Raw genomic sequence first — 18,484 nt, forward strand, 5'->3', positions numbered from 1 at the left:
GTGCAGGAAAAAAGGGTTGACAAGGTTTGAAGTAATTTTTTGGCAGTAAATGACAGCTGTGAAATTCTGCTTACTTCCAGTTTGCAGACTTTATTCAGCCACTGCAATAACACATCTTTGGGCTTTCCTGATTTTTTTTTTTTTCTTTCTTTTTTGTTGAAAATGAACGAAATCGGTGGTTTAAAACCCCCCCAAAACAAACAGTCCACACTGTTATGTTAAATTCAGCTGTTGTTGTTGCTAAGAGTTTAATTCCACCGGCTGTTTATCATTTACCAACACATGTGCTTGTTTTTAATGTCACAAATTCTAAACATTAGTGACAACAGTGTTCCAGAAGGAGTGTGTGCTTACATGCACAGGCTTAGCTGTTTGTGACTTTGTGTCTCACTCTCACTCTTGGTCTGGACTGCTGTGATTTGGACTCGGACTATTTAGTTATTTTTAACTTACGGGGAGACTAGCTCTGGTTACGACTTGTATCGCTTCTTTAGCCAAGCGCCTGACCACCTTAACTGCCTCCTAGATCAGTGTGCTTTTCCACTCACTTCGCTGCAGTTTGATATCACATATCATCTGGAGGTACTAACAGCAGCAGAAGCACACAGGGCGAAAATGCACTTAGATGAAGCCTGTTCATTTCTAATGTGTTACATGAGAATATGTAGAACATGAGATTGATATCAATGATTTCTGTTGTTGTTTGTCTGTCAGCCTGCCTGACCTGTGTCAGCCTGATGTGCTTATAACTTAGCAATTAAATGATAACATGCTATAAATCAAGGTGTTCATATTGACTCTTAAGGTTATATTATGTTGTTTCAAATACATTCACATGTCTCATTTGGATGTATTTGTATGCCTTCACAGTGACATGAAGAACGCTGTCATAGGAAACAACAAGCAAAAGGCCAATCTGATTGTCCTCGGAGCCGTGCCAAGGTATGAATCCCCGCGCCTCTCACACGCTCCTGCTCTCTACTTCCTTCTTTTGGCCTTTGGAAAAGTCATTCTAATGCACTTACATGAAGCTGTTGGAACATGGCACACTTACCCTCTTGTTTCTGTGCCTCCAACCAAATAAGTTGGACCACATTAAAAGCACTTATGGTGCTATTGAAGTCCAGTGGTTTTGCAACCCCCAACCTCTTTGACATCATAACAGAGCATGAAACTCACCACAGTACATTACCCCAGCCATCCTCTGAACCCATTTGGTCACAGATACAGAGTAGATGGATACTTAAAAGGGTCTGTTAGGGCCAAGTTTATTTTTACCCCCAGGTTCTACATGCTGATGTCTGTTTTGTTGACAGTAGTGTAAAGTTGTAGTTCATAATAATATGAAACTACAGCACAGCTGTTAAAGCTATGCAGTATAACCTGGTAGTAAATTCTGCGATGTCTTACAGGTTATGCAGGGTTTGTTTTTCTGTTGAACCGGCTCCCAGGTTGGAGTTGGGAGACAGATGCCCTCTCTAGGCAAAGGCTAGAAAAATAGGCTGCTGGGGGCTTTATTTGTCTGTTTCCACTTCCTATGTATGGTTCTGCCGGAGGTTTCTTCCTGTTAAACGAGAGTTTTTCCTTTTCCATTGTCACAAACTGCTTGCTCATGGAGGGGTCATCTTATTGTTGGGATTTTCTATTGTAGGTTCTTTGTCTTACAGTATAAAGTGCCTTGAGGTGACTGTTGTTGTGTTTCAGTGCTCTGTATATAAATTGCATTGGATAGAAGTGATAAGACTTTATTCAACTGTCTTATTAAAAACCTACAGAAACCCTGACTGTGCTTCCCCCCTCTGTTGGCTCCAGGTTATTATACCTGCTGCAGCAGAGCTCATCCAGTATGGAGCTGAGGACAGAGTGCGCTGTGGTGCTGGGAAGCCTCGCCATGGGCACTGAGAACAACATCAAGTCCCTGGTGGACTGTCACATCATCCCTGCCCTTCTTCAAGGTTGGGTCAAACACACACACACAGATGTATGCAAATACTGCAGGTGACGTGACATTACACGTACTCTGTGTGCTTGCAGGTCTCTTATCTTCGGACCTGATCTTCATTGAAGCTTGCCTTCGATGTCTCAGAACTGTCTTCATCAGCCCAGTCACCCCTGTCCAGCTGCTTTATACTGTAGGTCGCCTTAAACACCTTCTATACCACATGTGTAGACAAGTTTGGTCATGACAAGCGCAGAGTACCAGTCTCAGGTATTTGTTGTAGCAAATTCATACAGAACAGAGGCACTAATAAAATGTATTATTGGAAGAAATGCAGTGATTAATATGATCTGATTTAATTCCAAGTCGTATCAAATTCTTTGCCACACTCGTTAGCCTCTGCTGCAGCGGACGTGCAGCTCAGAGGTGTTAATTAAACCTCATGGCGGCACAGACTGCAACAAGTGTGATTGTTCCCCTTGGTAGCAGTATGCTGTGTAAACGCCTAAAGCATTGTAAATGCAGCATATTGATTCTTCTCTGAAAGAAAATGGAATCTGTAATGTGGAGCGACTGTGTCTGTCTCGCTGTAACCAGAAATCTACCAGAGCACCCATCTGTCATTTCCTTGTTTGAATAGCCGGCTAGCCAGCATATAAACTGTCTTTCTGTTTAAGCCTTTGCAGCCATCAAAGATTTTAACCATCAGTAGTTTGTTTACGCAAAGAGGATGGACACAGGATACTAACACTGGTGTCAGCTAGACACAGGCATGCAAACCATGTCAGATAAATGTAAATATACTCCAATTGTATTAGTAAAATGAAGCTCTGCGTGGTAACCCGGTGCACCTAATTTTGAGACTTATTTGAGTGACAATGATAGAAGTTCCTGTAACGTCATGCAGTTGTTGACCCTCTTTACCCCTTCAAAGCTTGCTGGGAGTAGTCCTGGAAGCTCTCCTGGACTGAGTGATTTCAGCCTGCTTATAGATCAGAATGACTGGTTTGCATCAAAAGTTAGTGATGAGTTAGTTAGTGGTGGTCTCTGACTATGTGTCTACTGTTGGAATAACCAAGAAACACTTCTGATCGTCGTCATACTGTGACTTTAGTGAGGTGTCAGAACTCATCTTTAGGGGCACAGGAGAGGTTCTTAAATTTCGTCATTATAAGAGAATTAAAGACAAGTTTAAAAGTATCCGTGCTGTCATGGATACTTGGTCAGCAGGTCAGTCTTTAGAAAAAAAATACCGTCACATTCTTTAATCTCCAACAGCAAGCATGAGGACAGTTTTAGTTAAAGATGTTACTCGTGACTATTTGACTGAAAGTAAAAAAAACGCGTGTTAAACAGTCACTTTGTGGCTATTGTTAGCATTGCTAGCAGCAGTGGCAGCCCTATTTGCGGGTGCCTGTGCAGAGTATGGTGACTCATCGCTCTTGTTGAGTGGTTGTGAGTGCGTTTCCTCTTACATACTTTTTGTTAATAGTCAACGGTGCAATAGACTTCAATACTTGAAATGTGCAATTCCCTTGTATTCTTATTCCTGTTTATTCTATTTATCCCTTTCGTATATTTTATTTATATATGTCTCTGTATTTATATAATGTGCATATATATAATATTCTGCTCACGTTCTGTAACTTCTGTCGGTGCTGTGCTTTTGGAAACCGAATTTCCCAGAGGAACCCACCCGAGGGATTAATAAAGTTTTATCTTATCTTATCTTTATTTTTACCACAGAACTGAGTTTGTCAGGAGTTTATTTTCACCCACCTTGTTTACATTTTCACGTCAGAGATGGTTTAAAAGTTGACTAGTCTTGAACATGATCACCCATTCCCTCGTTGAAATGTGTATGTTCTCTTTCATTTGTTTTTCTTCTTTTTTGAGGACCCCACTGTGATTCCTCATTTAATGTCTCTTCTGAGCAACTCTCTGAGAACCCAGGAGTACATCACCCAGATCTTCTCCCACTGTTGTAAGGTATTTGTTGGTATTTGATTGCCCGTAAACACACTGGAGTCCATCACAGTGTCTCTGTTGAGACTGATCGATTGCTGATTTGAGATTTGTTGTGTTCAGACTCCAGAGCACCAGACGATCCTTTTCAACCACGGCGCCATCCAGAATATTGCCCCTTTGCTCATTTCACCCTCTTATAAGGTATAATGGGAGTGTGCATGTTAACCCAGTGTGACGATATGACCTTTGACACTGTACTCTGTAACACCCCCTACGTCGTCCTCTGTTTCTGATCTTCTGGCCTCTCCAGGTTCGGATGCAGGCGTTAAAGTGTTTCTCAGTCCTGGCGTATGAGAACACGCAGGTCTCCATGACACTGGTGAATGGTGAGGAGCTTTTCTTCTTTTACTTTCTCTTGTCTTTTTCTCCTCTCATGTACTTTTTTTCTCATCAGTTCTGGTGGATGGTGAGCTACTCACTCAGGTATTTGTCAAAATGATGCAAAGGGATCAACCCATTGAAATGCAGCTAACAGCAGCCAAATGGTGAGTGGCATAACATTTATTTATTGCTGAGTTGTATCCTCTGTACCTTTTGTTAACATGTGACCTCTTCTCCTGTTCCAGTCTAACCTATATGTGTCGAGCGAGTGCCATCAGGACAGACGATAGCTGCATAGTACTAAAGGTCAGATTCATCGCTTCATCGTTTCTCTTGTGATACTCCACCAGTTGCACTTCTTTTTTTTTTTTTCTTTTTTTTCCTCCCTTAAACGTGACTTCTTGCTGCTTGTGCAGACCCTGCCATGCCTTGTGCGAATGTGCAGTAAAGAGCATTTGCTTGAGGAAAGGGTGGAGGGTGCAGAGACACTGGCCTATCTCATGGAGCCCGACGTGGAGCTGCAGAGGATCGCAAGCACCACTGATCACCTCGTGGCCATGCTGGCCGACTACTTCAAGTACCCCAGCTCTGTGTCTGCCATCACTGACATCAAGAGGGTGAGTCCTGTCTGTTCAGTTAAGCAGTTTTAATATTTATCTTTTAAAATGGGGAATCTCAGAAAACCTGACGGCATGGTTCGTCACACATCAGTTCAAGACGACGTTGCCACTGTGGCAACTTTTCATCCATCACAGGCTTTGTGACTTTTAGATTTTCCCTTCTCTAAGCAGCTCTCGATGAACCCAGCTGCTGGTCTAAGGTCTCCCACTGCCCCGATGAAATCGTGTTGTCACAAAACACACGTATCCGTTTAAATATCCCGTTATGCCCACAAGAGGGCAAACCAGTGCTGTGGAAAACACAGAACACTGTGTTCTTCAAACATGACATGAGGCTCATTCAGTGTCTGCTGAGAGAGTGCAGTCCAGATTTCACAGTTAACAGCCTTCTAATTTGTTAATTCAATTTTCATATTGATTTTTTTTTAAATGTACTTACCTATTGCACCACCTATTAAAAGAATTTAATAGGTGTGTGTATATATTTGACTTTGTGTGTAAATTCAAAGTTGTGCGCTCAGTTGTTGTTTTTGGTCATTAATGATGTAATTATTCCACCCTGGAACATGAATAGTTCAAAGAAATCACTGAAAGCATTACCATGGCATTCATGCCTATGATGAGTGTAAACTTTTGATCACAACTGTAAATAATTGAGTGTGAATTATATTTGCTGCAGGCACACCTCTGTATGTCTGCTCTGTTCAGTGAGCAGCTGATTTGCTGCCCGTGTGCTGTGAGGAAAACTAGTTATGTAGCTATGAGTGATCATGTTTACGTGTAAATTTAGTGTAAATCATAGCACAGCTGTGGTCTGTAAATTTTGTGTTTGGAGATTTGTCAGAAGATGCAATTATGAAATGATTTGATTGCTAATGTTTTATAAACAACAATAAAGCGTAGCTAATGCTTCAACCATAGTCAAAGTAAAGATGCCGACTCACTAAAAATTGGACCTGTGAATTGAAAGTCAAGGCGTTTACTTTTGGGTTTATCAAAGCTTCTTTTCTTCTGTGTGTAACAAATTTGATTGCATCCATGTAGCTCAATAGCGTGATTCTGAAAAGGTCAGGGGCTTGTAACATTTGTCTGTGAACCAACAAACTGAACTTGTGCTAATCAGTCTTACAGTTGTAGATGTTTTTCAGGGCATTTAAATATCTGCTGTCTGTGTGCCTAAAAACATTTCCTTTCTTATTTACAAATTGAAGGCTGTTGAAATGTATTCCTATTGCCCAGAAAGACTGTTTAGCTGTCCTATCACTCAGCTTTGCAGTCATTTACTGCTTTCAGTTCCCAGGAACAAATACGTAATGCTGATAAACATATTTATTTATAACAAAAGGGATTCTTCGCATGTATAAAAAAAGCTTTGCCACTTAATGTTCAGCAGCAGTTCACTTTGCTGTCTTGCAGCTGGACCACGACCTGAAACACGCACACGAGCTGAGACAAGCAGCCTTCAAACTGTACGCCTCGCTGGGCTCCAACGATGAGGACATCCGCAAAAAGGTGCCCTCTGGTTTACGTCTCTGTTTGCTTATGTAAACTTGTCATTATATGCTTCTGTGCTAACCCGGCCCCTCATGTTGGCTTTCAGATAACAGAGACGGAGAACATGATGGACAGGATAGTCAGCGGCCTATCAGAATCCAGCATTAAAGTCCGTTTGGCAGCTGTCAGGTATGGTGCAAAGTGAGACGGCTCAAGTCTTTGCAGCTGGACGTTAGCACTAAATTTGAGCTTGGTAAAGTTAAAGTGGACCTGTTTTGGCATAGAGAGTTTTCCGCTTTAGCCATTTTATTGCTTTTATGTAGATCTTTTAACAGGAAGTCATGTAGATTTGATTGAAATAATATATCCACCCTAATAATCCAATAAACAGTAATGAGCAAAATATTTACTGAACAGAGACGTCCTGCTTTAATGTTTGTTGCCTTCCTCGTGCTGTGCACTGTCATGCTCTGGATCAGATTCATGTCCAAACTGGATGGATATTAGAGAAATTTGCCGTTTCTAATTAAGATCGATATTCTTAAAAGGTTTACAGCATTTAGTCGGAGCCGCAGCCTTTCGCAGCTCCGGTTTGGGGAAAACTAAGATGTAGGGCAACCTATCAGAATAAAGCTAGCTTAAGGGGGGCGGGACCTTACTGCAAAGGGAGCTGAAGAAGTTAGTGTAATAGGTCCTCTTGCGGTAATGTTTCCAGTGTAACTGCATTAGATCTCATACAGTTGTGTTGGACAAAACGTTACATTACTTTTTAATTCATATAATTAGTATTAATTCTCTGTCCACATTTAACCCTTTATGTCAGCTTGCTGTGGAGGCCTGGCTTAGACCACAGTGGGATTTAGCTGTCGATGAGTAAAACCACAGGCAGTTTAATTCAGGCTCCGGTGCTGTTCGGGTGCATTAAACCAAAGCTATTCATATTTTTGTTTTCTCCTAGGTGTCTTCACAGTCTTTCTCGGTCGGTGCAGCAGCTGAGAACCAGCTTCCACGATCACGCAGTATGGAAACCCCTGATGAAGGTCACTGGAATTTGACGTTAAAGTTTTGTTTACAACATATTTTCATGTCTGTTTAGTGGAGCTCTGAGTTTCTCTACATGACACATTAACATGGAGCCTGTCTGTGATTGTGAGAGGAAATATTAACTAATGTTGTGTGTTCTGTTGTACGCAGCTCTTGCAGAACGCCCCAGATGAAGTCCTGGTTATGGCTTCTTCTACACTATGCAATCTACTGCTGGAATTCTCACCCAGCAAAGAGGTACACTCATGGAGACACCCCGGGTTCTGAAATGAATCGGGTTTGGTGACACGTTCATCTCATTGTTCAGCTCTTTGATTCACAGCTGTACTGGTTTGGTACAATCTCACCGCTCACACAGCCTCGTTTTCAGCCACAGCAGAAAGCTTTAAAAACCGAGCAGGTGGAACACGTGCTGGTAAAGACAGCAGGGCAGGTAGAAGCTCAGAAGCCACTTTCCCTACAGCAAAAGAGATTAAGTGCAGGTCTTACACCTACTCTGACTGAGAGAAGCGGAGAGAGTGGGCGGCTGTGGTTGAGGGAGCTACACCATGAATGGCGAGAGGGAGGAGGGTGCTGTGAAAAACAAACAGCAAAGCAGAGAAATTAAATGTTTTTTGACCGTTTGCATTGTAAAGCTCTAAACTCACTAACCCCTCCTCACAGCAGGAAGAAGCTGCTTTTAACCTAAAAACAGGCACACACGTCACACCTGCATTTCTGACACAGGCAGAGCACCAAAAAGAGACAAAACCTGCTCCCACATTTGTATAAGGTGTTTCTACAAGAGCAGGCTGATTATAAATGTAGGTAGGCAACAGCCCCATGCAAACAGTATTTGAGAGGAAATGTTCTGCAGACAGCACGACTGATGATGATGATGCCGTTTCTGATGGAGATGTTAAAAAATGGCTGTTTAGTAAAGTAATTTTTTCCTTTTTTGTTTTTTTTAATTACTTTAATGTTGAATCCAGTTGTCTTTGTGTGTCTGCAGCCCATCCTGGAGTCAGGGGTAATTGAATTACTATGCAGTCTAACCCAGAGCGACAGTCCTGCACTGAGAGTCAATGGGATCTGGGCCCTGATGGTGAGCTTTTATTTAATTTTTGTACTTTAAAATATTCCCCTCCACCCTTTGTCTGAACTGTAAAAGTGAGCTGCTGTGTTTGGCTTGATGTTAAAATATCCCGACTGACTGCTCTGTGTGTTTGTGTGTTAAGAATATGGCGTTCCAAGCTGATCAGAAGGTGAAGGTGGAGATTGTTCGGTGTTTGGGCACAGAACAGCTGTTCCGCCTGCTATCAGACCCCGACACCAACGTGTTAATGAAGACCCTCGGTCTGCTGCGCAATCTACTGTCGACACGCCCTGTGAGACATGCAAACACACATGTGAACAGACATGAATAAGGCTGCAATTTAAGCTTTTTCTCTTTTGTTTGTTTTGGGGGTTTTTCCATTGTTGGATAAGCTGTCGATTATTGTGTCGATTTACCGCTTAATACTCAGTTTTATTGATATAGCGCCAAATTACAACAACAGTAACAACAAAGTAAATGCTCTACAATAAACAGTCAGATTAGTTTCTTTGTAATAGGAGTGGACAGATGAATGGTAGCGTCTTTCCTGTCTGTTTCCTGTAGGACATTGAACTCTTATGATTTGGTGTAATGCGCACTGTTTCTACTGTAAGTGACTCGCTACAAACTACTAAGTGCGTTGAAGCTCTTGAATTGTCTTAAGTATGAAAGAATCCTGAATGTCTGGTGAGATTTGTATGCCTGAGAATTCCTGGGAGCTAAGTCGTCTGGGGGAATAAGCCCCTCATAGGTTCTTCCAGGGCAAACTGGTCCTGGTGAGAAGGCCAGATTGAATCTGACTTTAATCACTGTTTTTATAATAAACACATCAAAGGATTAACTCATGCAGCACAGGGATACAGAGGCCCTCGATTTCGAGTCAGGCCTTGTAATGGGGCTTGTTGGCAAGCGCCTGGCTGAGGGTCTGGCGCTTTGTAGGTCAGTTGGCAGTCCAATCCCCAGTTGCCAAAATGAGTGGATACAGTGTGGCAGACTAGTGCAGTGTCTGCATTGATACAGTCTGTTGTGGTGAAAACAGAGTTGAGTGTGAAGCCAGACTTGTTGATCTGTGTTTCTACCCTTGCCCGTAGCCACAAGCTAAGGAAAAAGATCAGATTTAAGTGGTGGAAATGGGTTCTTCCTCAGAGAGGGCATGAAAAACCCGGTCATTTAGGAGGAACTCTGAGTCAAGCTGGGCTCGATGGTCTGATCCTTATATTGGCCCTGTCTGCAGTCACAGATCTGATGGCAGAGGTAGTGTTCTCTGAATCACACAAACACACCAGGAGTTTGTTTCTCACTTTCAACACAAAGAGATGTTTACATGCAATGAAAAACAAGTTGTGCGTGTTTAATACTAATCATCACTGATCACTTTGACCATAGTCAGTTTCTGATGTAGGTGTCCATCAGTACAATCTTAGCTCAGATTAGGGGCTCAAAACCAGTCGGCTGTTTTGGCATCTGACTCTGCGAGAGAGATGTTTTTAGTGCCTAACCAAATGTGAGGATCCAATGCTGGCTCCCTCATCCTCACACAGGGAGCCAGTAGCTTGGTAAGCTTGGATAAGCACAAGAAAATGGTTGTCTGGATACTAATGAGTGAGTGTTAAGCAGCTCCAACAGTTTGGTGTGTAGAGCAGCTTCCCAGATTCCACGGTGATGTTTTGTCCCATTACTGATCAAAACCTCTGTTCAGTTTACAGTAGAGCAGAGAGAGTTAATATTAATATTTCCCAGATAATATTTAAGATATTTTTAAAATGTGTACTGTTTGCTGTGGATACTTTGCAGTAATTATGAAACGATGTTGTTAAATGAATACATGTTTAGCTTTCCACTGGTTACATGCAAATATTAAGACTATCGTGCTGTGTCAGATTCGATATCGACAAAATCCACGTTCACAAAAGATTCTAGTGTGTGCAGCAAAAGTACTGCTGCTGTTTGTGAACTGCTCTCAGGTGGCCCATATGTAATAGGTGGTACTTGACCTCTGGGTCAGCCTTGAATGCTTCCCACTTTCTTGTGTTATCACTACATATGAACTATCCAGTATGGGCTAAATTTGAATGAATTGTCCAGATGTCAACATGCATACTGATTCTCCTTTGCTTCCCCTTTACTCCCAACTCATCATTTTGTCAGCACATTGACCAGATCATGAGCTCCCACGGGAAGCAGATCATGCAGGCAGTTACCCTCATCCTTGAAGCGGAGCACAGTATAGAGGTCAAAGAGCAGGTGAGCGTCCGTCTGCTTCACACGTACAGATGATTTTTTTTTTTCCCCCCAAAGTTCAGCGTGCTGCTGCGTGGCAGAGCAGTTTAACATTCTGCTTATGTGATCCCAGGCTGTCTGCCTGAGGTCAGTCTTGTCCTATCTGCTGATGTGATTGTAGTTAAATTCAGTGGTGTTTGTATCAGGACATAAAAAATAATCTGGTCCTTAACAAGTCATAAAATTAAGTACAATCGCGGGTGAACAGCACAACAGGACACATTGCACCATTCCCATCATACAGGGAAAAGCAGCAACCAGGTGCTGCTAAACAAATGGACTTAATTGACCATCTCTATAAATGCACCAGTTTGCTGGTCTGGAGCGTTCAGGTGTTTTAACACAGTGCTGAGTAGAGAAGATAACGGCGATCGGAGAAGCATTTGCTGCTGCCTTTCAGTCTAGTAAGGGTTCTAAGGCCATTCACTCACTTAAACTTCAGCGATATGAATCTGTCCAGTTAGGGAGCACAAACCATTGTGAATCTGTTACAGTTGCTTTGATGCAGATGAAAGTAACAACAGGTGGACTGGAGAGGCAACAAAAGAGCCTTCAGAAAGTGGATCTTGGAGGAGGTCGAAATATGTGGTTACAGTTGCTCCAAGAAAATAACAGTAACAGAATGCACTAAATTAAATAATAGAATATATTACAAAGTTTACAAAATATAAGAAATAGCTCTAATATATACAGATGGCTCAATTATAAGAAGTGAAATAGATATGATTGACATTAAACTGTAAAACTTTGTTGTAGAGCAAGTGCAAAAGAGTAAAACTATTGCACTGTGCATTAGATGGAGGAGTTTTACAGGGAGATGATTTCTGGTGTCGTTCACTGGTGCACGTCATGGAGTGGGTGGGTGGGTGGGAGGTATTGTCCAGCTGCATTTGGTAAGTGGATAAAATAAACCTTGTACTGGTGCAGTGGGGCCTGGGTTCCTGGTGATGGAGAGGGGTGTGTGTGCGTGCGTGCGCGTGTGTACGTGTGTGTGTGTGTGTGTGTGTACAGTTATGGCTGTACGATATGACGAAATGTATCGGATGATGAAATTAAAACATCTCTGGTTTCATATTATAAGCTATCGTTTGTTTCGTGGTGGAGCAAAATCCACTGTTTACAGCAATATATTTTCATCGTTTGGATGGCCACAGCGTGGATGCAGAAAAACAGAACCCCAGCATGGCCAGTGAAGATGAGACAGAACCAGGCAGCTCCAAACAGAAGGACCAGTCAAAACAAATCGAGGACCTTATTCCTAAATGAGGGGCTCCCTCTGTAGCATGGACATGGTTTGGTTATGAAACATCTGACACGGACCAGAACACTGTACTGTGCAAGTTATGCCGCAAACCGGTCCCCACCTCAGATTCAAACACAACAAACCTCTCAACCACCTACGAAAGAGTCACATGAAAGAGTAAGGAGAGAGTTTATGGACGAGAAGCAAAAAAGAGCCGTCAGGTGCTCAAACGTTAGAACAGGCTTTTCCCCGCAGCACGCCGTGTAATAAATACTGAGGACGAAAACGGTGGCCGTTACAACTTATGTCAAAAAATGTATAGTTTCATGCATCGGTCAAAACACTCGACTCCAGGTACACGACGCCCAGCTGAAAACACTTCACACAAGTCGAGCTGCCCGAGATTCACAGAATTTACAGAAAATGTAAAATTTTGTGATACATATCGTTGTCAGGATGAGAAATGTTTTATCGACGTATGAGATTTTGGTCATATCGATTCCTCATGGTATTTCTTCCACATTCTTGAGACTATGCTGTGCCAGTAAACCTTCATGTGACAGTACGTATGGATAGAGGGGTCCATGGTTTGGGGGTTGTCTTGTTGCCTGGCCAGTGCTCCTGTTATCAGTTTGACTCGGTTTGTGCCTTGTAACTCTACAGATTGACGTCCCCGTCCACAAACACAAAGTGTGATGATCAAATGTTGCCAGTTTTGTGAATGTGTTGCCTGTTGATTTCTTTTATTTTTTTTAATGTCAGAACAAACTGTTCAGATAAAAAGCGCTGATGTAACACTTTGTCTGTCAGACGCTGTGCATCCTAGCCAACATTGCCGATGGCAACACAGCCAAGGACCTCATCATGACCAATGACGACATGCTCCAGAAAATCAAATACTACATGGTACTGTGCACACTGTTAGTTTACTTGAGGTCGGGGCCTGATTGATCTGTGTGATTGTCCCGTCTTTCTTGACTTGTAACTTCTCATGCCTGCTGTTCCCACAGGGGCATTCGAATGTGAAACTGCAGCTTGCTGCAACCTTCTGCGTCTCAAACCTTATCTGGAATGAGGAGGACGGTAAGAAATGCAGCACACGGGTACATGGACTAATAAAGAAAGGGCATGGGTTCAGATAAACGAGACAGAGGAACATGAAGAAAGCTGAGCTTACGTTAAAGTAGTAAGAACTGAGGTCTTAGGTGTTCAGCATTAGTTTATAGAACATGTACCAGAATGAGGGCACGTCATAGGTGAGTACAAAGCTGAAAGATGTCTGATGGAGAAATGCTGTGTAGGATGAGAGGAGCATGGTAATAAAGTCGAACTCTCAAACGATTGTTTACATTTTAAATGCTCATTCAGGGAGAGTGTAACCCAGACTTTTGAAGCTAGAGTTTACAATCTTCTGTTTTTTAAAAAAAGATGTCAGCCATAGGAATATACAGTGGATTAATACTAATTACAGTACATGGCCTTCTGAAAGTGCTGTAACAAAGTTTTCATTCCTTCACTTTTATCATCTTCAGTGCCAACTCTCTGCTCCCACAGAGCTCGATTGTCTTGATAACAGTGAAAGAGAGCAACAATCGGCCTTAAAGAAGCTTGTAAGCTGGAGAGGAAACGTGTTCGGCCTGGATGATTTTCATCCCTTTATGTCTCTGATTTCTAATTTCCTGCTTCTAAATTCAGCTAAAACTGAGGTTATTGTTCTCTTCATTAAATCTTCGCATGCTGTGTAACCAGATGGCATGAATCTGGGATTCATTTTTGCATTGAGTGTTTCTTCTTCACTCATTCATCAATATTAATTAAACTCTGATTTCTCTTCTATAGTTTGCCTTTTGTCCTGAAGGCTTGTGACATTTCACCTACTTTTTGAAAATGCCCAAAGGTGGGCAGATCTCAGAAGGGAGCATATTTCAAAGAATCAGGGTACCAGCACTGAAGGCTCTGTTAACAGGTTGGATCTGCTGTTAGGGAAGGAGAGCAGACTTTTATCTGTGAAACACAGAGTCCAGGACAGAGTGTAGGAGCTGAAATGTCTGATAAGCACTGGGAAACAGGATTTATAGGAGATACCGAACTTTATCAAAGCCGAGAGGTGAATAAAGGTGGGGTGTTGTCACGACTTGGTGTCGGTAAGAACTTTGTCAACCTTCATCAGGTGATGAATGGGGGTCTCAGCTGGGGAATTTGAGAGTAATGGTGAGAGTCTGGTGATGTTCTCTAGGTTCGCTAAAGCCAGATTTAGAGATGGGTTTCACCCAGGATGGAGACTCCTGGAGGTGATGAATAGGAGCAGCCATCCACATCAAGGCATAGATCAGTCCCTTTCTGGAGCTGGGGCTTGGCTACACCCCAGAGTTCAGTTTGAGAAAGTTGTTTGACAACTTTCTGATTGGGGCTGATTGGAGGGTTTGGTGCTAAGATACAGCTGTGGAACATGTGTTCATATTAATGAACGGACAGCCGCAGTGGGATTTTACATGTCAGCAGACATTGTTATTTGTCCTCTCTGCTTCACTGTGTGTCATCAGGTTCTCAGGAGCGTCAGGACAAGCTGAGGGAGATGGGCTTTGTGGACATCCTGCACAAACTGACACAATCCTCTGACCCCAACCTCAGTGACAGGTGGGCCAGAACAGTGAGTCACAAAAAAGAAAATATCCTGTCAGACACTCATTTAGCCTGTTGGACTCATTCTGTGTCTCTTTTCAGAGCGAAGACAGCATTGCAGCAGTACCTAGCATGACTACAGTGGGCAGCCATCGCCTTCTGCCAGCCTAACTAACAAATGTGTGGAGGACACCTGGCTCCTTCGTTATTTGTATCAGTTAAAGTGCCCCTATTATGCTGTTTTTAACTAATAGGATTACTTTGAAAACAAAACATTCATATTGTGCACTCCTGCAGCGCCTCTTCTCATCCTCTGAGCCCCGTCTGCTCCACTTGGTCCACTGCTATAACAGAAGCAAGGCAGCGTTTATGTGCCCAGCCAGCATAGCCCTTTAACAGCTGCCAACTTAGAACGCATTAGCAGTGGCCACGTCAGAAAGACATGCCAACAGCATCAATCATAATACAGCTGTTCTCTTGAAATTGTATAAATGGTAATTACAACAGTAGACAGAACAATAGAATATGTCCATTAGAACAGCGTTACTGGGAATTTTCCTCTATTTAATTTAATTATGTCAGACTCATTTTACAGGACAAATAAAACCCCACTTTCTGTCACACAATTCATGTCCTGAGATTTCTTAGTATAAGATAAAGAGCACATCTGAGTTTTTCTACATGATAAATAAGTAAAAATACAGAAACCCTCTGGTAGCTCACTGCACAGACGGTCCTGTATTTATTAAACAAAGTTTTTGTTAATTGATGAATTTAAAAAGTTAAATTAAAATTTCTACAGTAGAGAGTGAAGAACAGGAACTTTTCTGTCATTTAAAGTTTTATTTATTACTAAACTACTCTGGTCTGGTATAAGTGGCTGTGGGGGAGCTCTTTATCAGCAGGAGAATCTGTAAAACTTAAAAAAATACAGTTAAAAGTCCAAAAATGTATGCCTTCCACCATATTTTCCAAAGCCATCCAGTGGGACGGATTGGCGTCTTTGCCAGGCCGATTCAGGTCCCCATAGTTTGACACCACTGCTTTAGAGGGTAGGATAGAAGCTGACAGGTGGTATGAGTATATTAATGCTCTTGTTTTAGCCAGAAACAGACAATGCTGTGTGCTTTGCTAGTATTGGAGATATTTTAGAGTTATCACAGCAACTCTAGCAACAAAATAATGTCCCACGGCGAAGGAGCATGTGGAGGGCGGCTGTTTCTTTGTTAGAGTGCCCCACACTAGCAGCTAGGCAGGATTTATTTAAACGTGTTACACAGTGACATAGATCAGAAACGTAAGGAAAAGCTTGGACTCCAAACGAGGTGTTTCAGCAACAGCAATCTCTGTGAGAAAGGGAATAACTGCATTTAGCTTGGTCCTTGCATCTTTGCAAGATACACAACAACAATAGAGCAGAAAACCCCAGAAAGGCTAATAGGGGCACTTTAATCGTGAGGCCTGTTTTGTTGCACAAAGACACCTTTTTTTGGACCTGTGGCTGACCTCTCTTCACTTCTCCAGTACAAACACCTCAACCCAGCCTCAACAGTTCGGCTCCAGCTCCACGGCGGAGACTCTGAGACTGCAGTTGTTGTGAAATCAACGGTTAGGGGAGTTTCACCTGATAGGTTTTATTTTATTCTTCTCTTGAAGTGAATCCTTGGACTTGGATTTTGTGATTTGAGATTTGCAGACTTTGTTTTCTTTCTTTTTTTGGAGTGCAGCTGCCTGACATCACAGCTATTGCAGAGCCTTCAGACTCCCAGCAGTGGAGATGATGGTTTCAGAGAGCAGACTTTGAGAGCACGGCTGACGGACAGCAAAGTTTCCCAGTTGTATTTTTTTAATTTTTGACTAAGATTACTATTAATATTAATGTTTTGTTAAAGGCATCGCAAGTAAGGACTCACGTGGAAAAACACAGACTGCCTATTTTGGAATTTCCTTTCTTCTTTGTGGATACATACCTCGTAAATATATAAATATATATATAAATATAAACAAATATATATTTTTGGATTTTTATTTTTCCCCTGCCCCTCATGTTTTTCAGTCGATCCCTCTGAACCATGGTTTTTGGCACAGTCGGGGGAATCTACTGCACTCTAAGTATCTGTCGAACGCTGAACGTGGTCTCTGGAGGATAATCAGGAATGAGCATTTCTCCTTTTAGGTGTCGTCACCGTGGTGGTGCTGCTCGCACAGAAGCCTGTCACTTCTGTCCAGTAACCTTATGATCCCACTGAGAAATGTAGTGCTTACACAGACCTGCGGTTATTAATTACACCCAACACCTGGGCAAAGAGGATTAATGTATCCATCCCTCACACCTCCTGTCGAGAAAGACCCGATGTCTGCTGCTGTCTCTGCGTGTGTTTGTCAGGAGGGATAAATGAAATTCCCAAACCTCCAGCTTTCTCTCCCTTGATGTGTTTTTGAGAGGCGAGTGAGGACAGAGTAGATGTAAGAATCGTTTGAGACTAAGGCATGAGTACATGCACTGCAGCAGAATCAAGTGCTACATTGTTTCTCCACCCCTTTGTTATATAATTTCTTCTCCGATCAGGATATTTCTAGAACATTTCCCCTGACATTTCAAACCTTACTGAAGCTCTGATAGAATGAATGTTACCCTTGAGAATATATGCAGATCTGAAGGAGTTCCTGTGTTGTGTCTTATTTCTCCTTGGAGAGTCTGCTGTGGTAAAAATCCCACCGGCTTTGTTCTTTTTTTCTTTTTTTTTTAAATTTATTTATTGTTAGTTAGGGGTTGCTTCATGGATTTGAAATAAACCATTAGAATGTGTTACAGACTTGCTGCTGCTGCACACAGTAATGTCAGAGTGTGAATGTGATGCTGACCAGACAGCAAACTTGCAGTCATATGTGAAAAAGGATGATGCATGTCTTCCCAGGAGTGGATGTCCCAGCAAATTCAACCCAAGGTCTCAGACTCCACATGCATATTAAATAGAAATAAGAAAAACAAACAAAAAAACAGCTACGGCTGGTTTGGAAAGGAGAAAGCCTCTTCACTCCATGAAGAACACGGCAGCACAGCTTAGATTTGCAAACTTCAAGAACAATATCCTTTGAAATTGCCATTTTTGGTGCTTCCAAAACTCGTTAACTCACAGATGAGGTGACTGTAGAGCCGGGCGTCTGCTGATCATAGGTGGTTCAATCACTGGCTGCTCCACTCTGCATGCCAAATCGGGCAAGATGCTAAACCTAAGTTGCTCTCCAATGAATCCAAATGAATGTTTGATAGAAAGCACTTTGGTAGCAAAAGCATAGAAAAGTGCACATATACATGGGTTAATGAGGCATGTTCTATAAAGCGCTACGTTAGCTTTATTTAATGTGTAAAACACTAATCCATCAGTTTTCTGTTCTTCTCGTTTCAGGTAATTCATTTAATTTTATTGCTAGAGTTATATATTACACCTATTAACGCAAATCAGTGGTACAGACAGCTGTCAAGTACACAAAAATGCAATCTGTTAGTAAAGCTTCCTTTGTAGTTTTATATTTGCGCTTGTATGCGTATAAAAATTACCATTAGTTGCCATGTAATTTGTATAAAACAGATCCTGTAAGGTTGTCAGTTTTACCTTTTAAACCTTCCACTAACCAGTAACACTGTTCTGTTTGGGCTTAACTGTGTTATCCAAAGAGCTGACATCTGTCTGGAATCACTACACAGCAAGTCAACACTTAATTTTCTGCATAATATCATTTAAACATGTAGGCACTGGTAGCATTCTAGGCCAAAGAAAACACAAGGTGCCAGTTTGAACCTTCATCTGTTGGAA

The 18,484-nt window shown here is 42.1% G+C and overlaps 1 protein-coding gene across 3 annotated transcripts in view; it reads left to right on the forward strand.

The window, feature by feature from the left end:
• The window catches only part of armc8 (armadillo repeat containing 8), a 19,437-nt gene extending 2,108 nt beyond the window's left edge, over positions 1–17,329 (forward strand). For all 3 annotated transcript variants that reach the window (XM_003456279.5, XM_005475164.4, XM_005475165.4), the window contains exons 3-22: positions 871–942; positions 1,813–1,955; positions 2,035–2,132; positions 3,836–3,928; positions 4,028–4,108; positions 4,218–4,293; positions 4,362–4,452; positions 4,534–4,594; positions 4,705–4,905; positions 6,325–6,420; positions 6,509–6,591; positions 7,361–7,442; positions 7,597–7,683; positions 8,438–8,530; positions 8,664–8,813; positions 10,670–10,765; positions 12,855–12,950; positions 13,055–13,127; positions 14,588–14,681; positions 14,769–17,329. In XM_003456279.5, the coding sequence (XP_003456327.1) occupies positions 871–942; positions 1,813–1,955; positions 2,035–2,132; positions 3,836–3,928; positions 4,028–4,108; positions 4,218–4,293; positions 4,362–4,452; positions 4,534–4,594; positions 4,705–4,905; positions 6,325–6,420; positions 6,509–6,591; positions 7,361–7,442; positions 7,597–7,683; positions 8,438–8,530; positions 8,664–8,813; positions 10,670–10,765; positions 12,855–12,950; positions 13,055–13,127; positions 14,588–14,681; positions 14,769–14,802 (1,900 nt within the window). In that variant the 3' untranslated portion in view covers positions 14,803–17,329. The remainder of the gene's footprint in view (positions 1–870; positions 943–1,812; positions 1,956–2,034; positions 2,133–3,835; positions 3,929–4,027; positions 4,109–4,217; positions 4,294–4,361; positions 4,453–4,533; positions 4,595–4,704; positions 4,906–6,324; positions 6,421–6,508; positions 6,592–7,360; positions 7,443–7,596; positions 7,684–8,437; positions 8,531–8,663; positions 8,814–10,669; positions 10,766–12,854; positions 12,951–13,054; positions 13,128–14,587; positions 14,682–14,768) is intronic.
• The last annotated feature ends 1,155 nt before the right edge of the window (positions 17,330–18,484 follow it).

Source organism: Oreochromis niloticus, linkage group LG16 (genome assembly GCF_001858045.2).
Source record: "Oreochromis niloticus isolate F11D_XX linkage group LG16, O_niloticus_UMD_NMBU, whole genome shotgun sequence".
Taxonomy (NCBI): Eukaryota; Metazoa; Chordata; class Actinopteri; order Cichliformes; family Cichlidae; genus Oreochromis; species Oreochromis niloticus.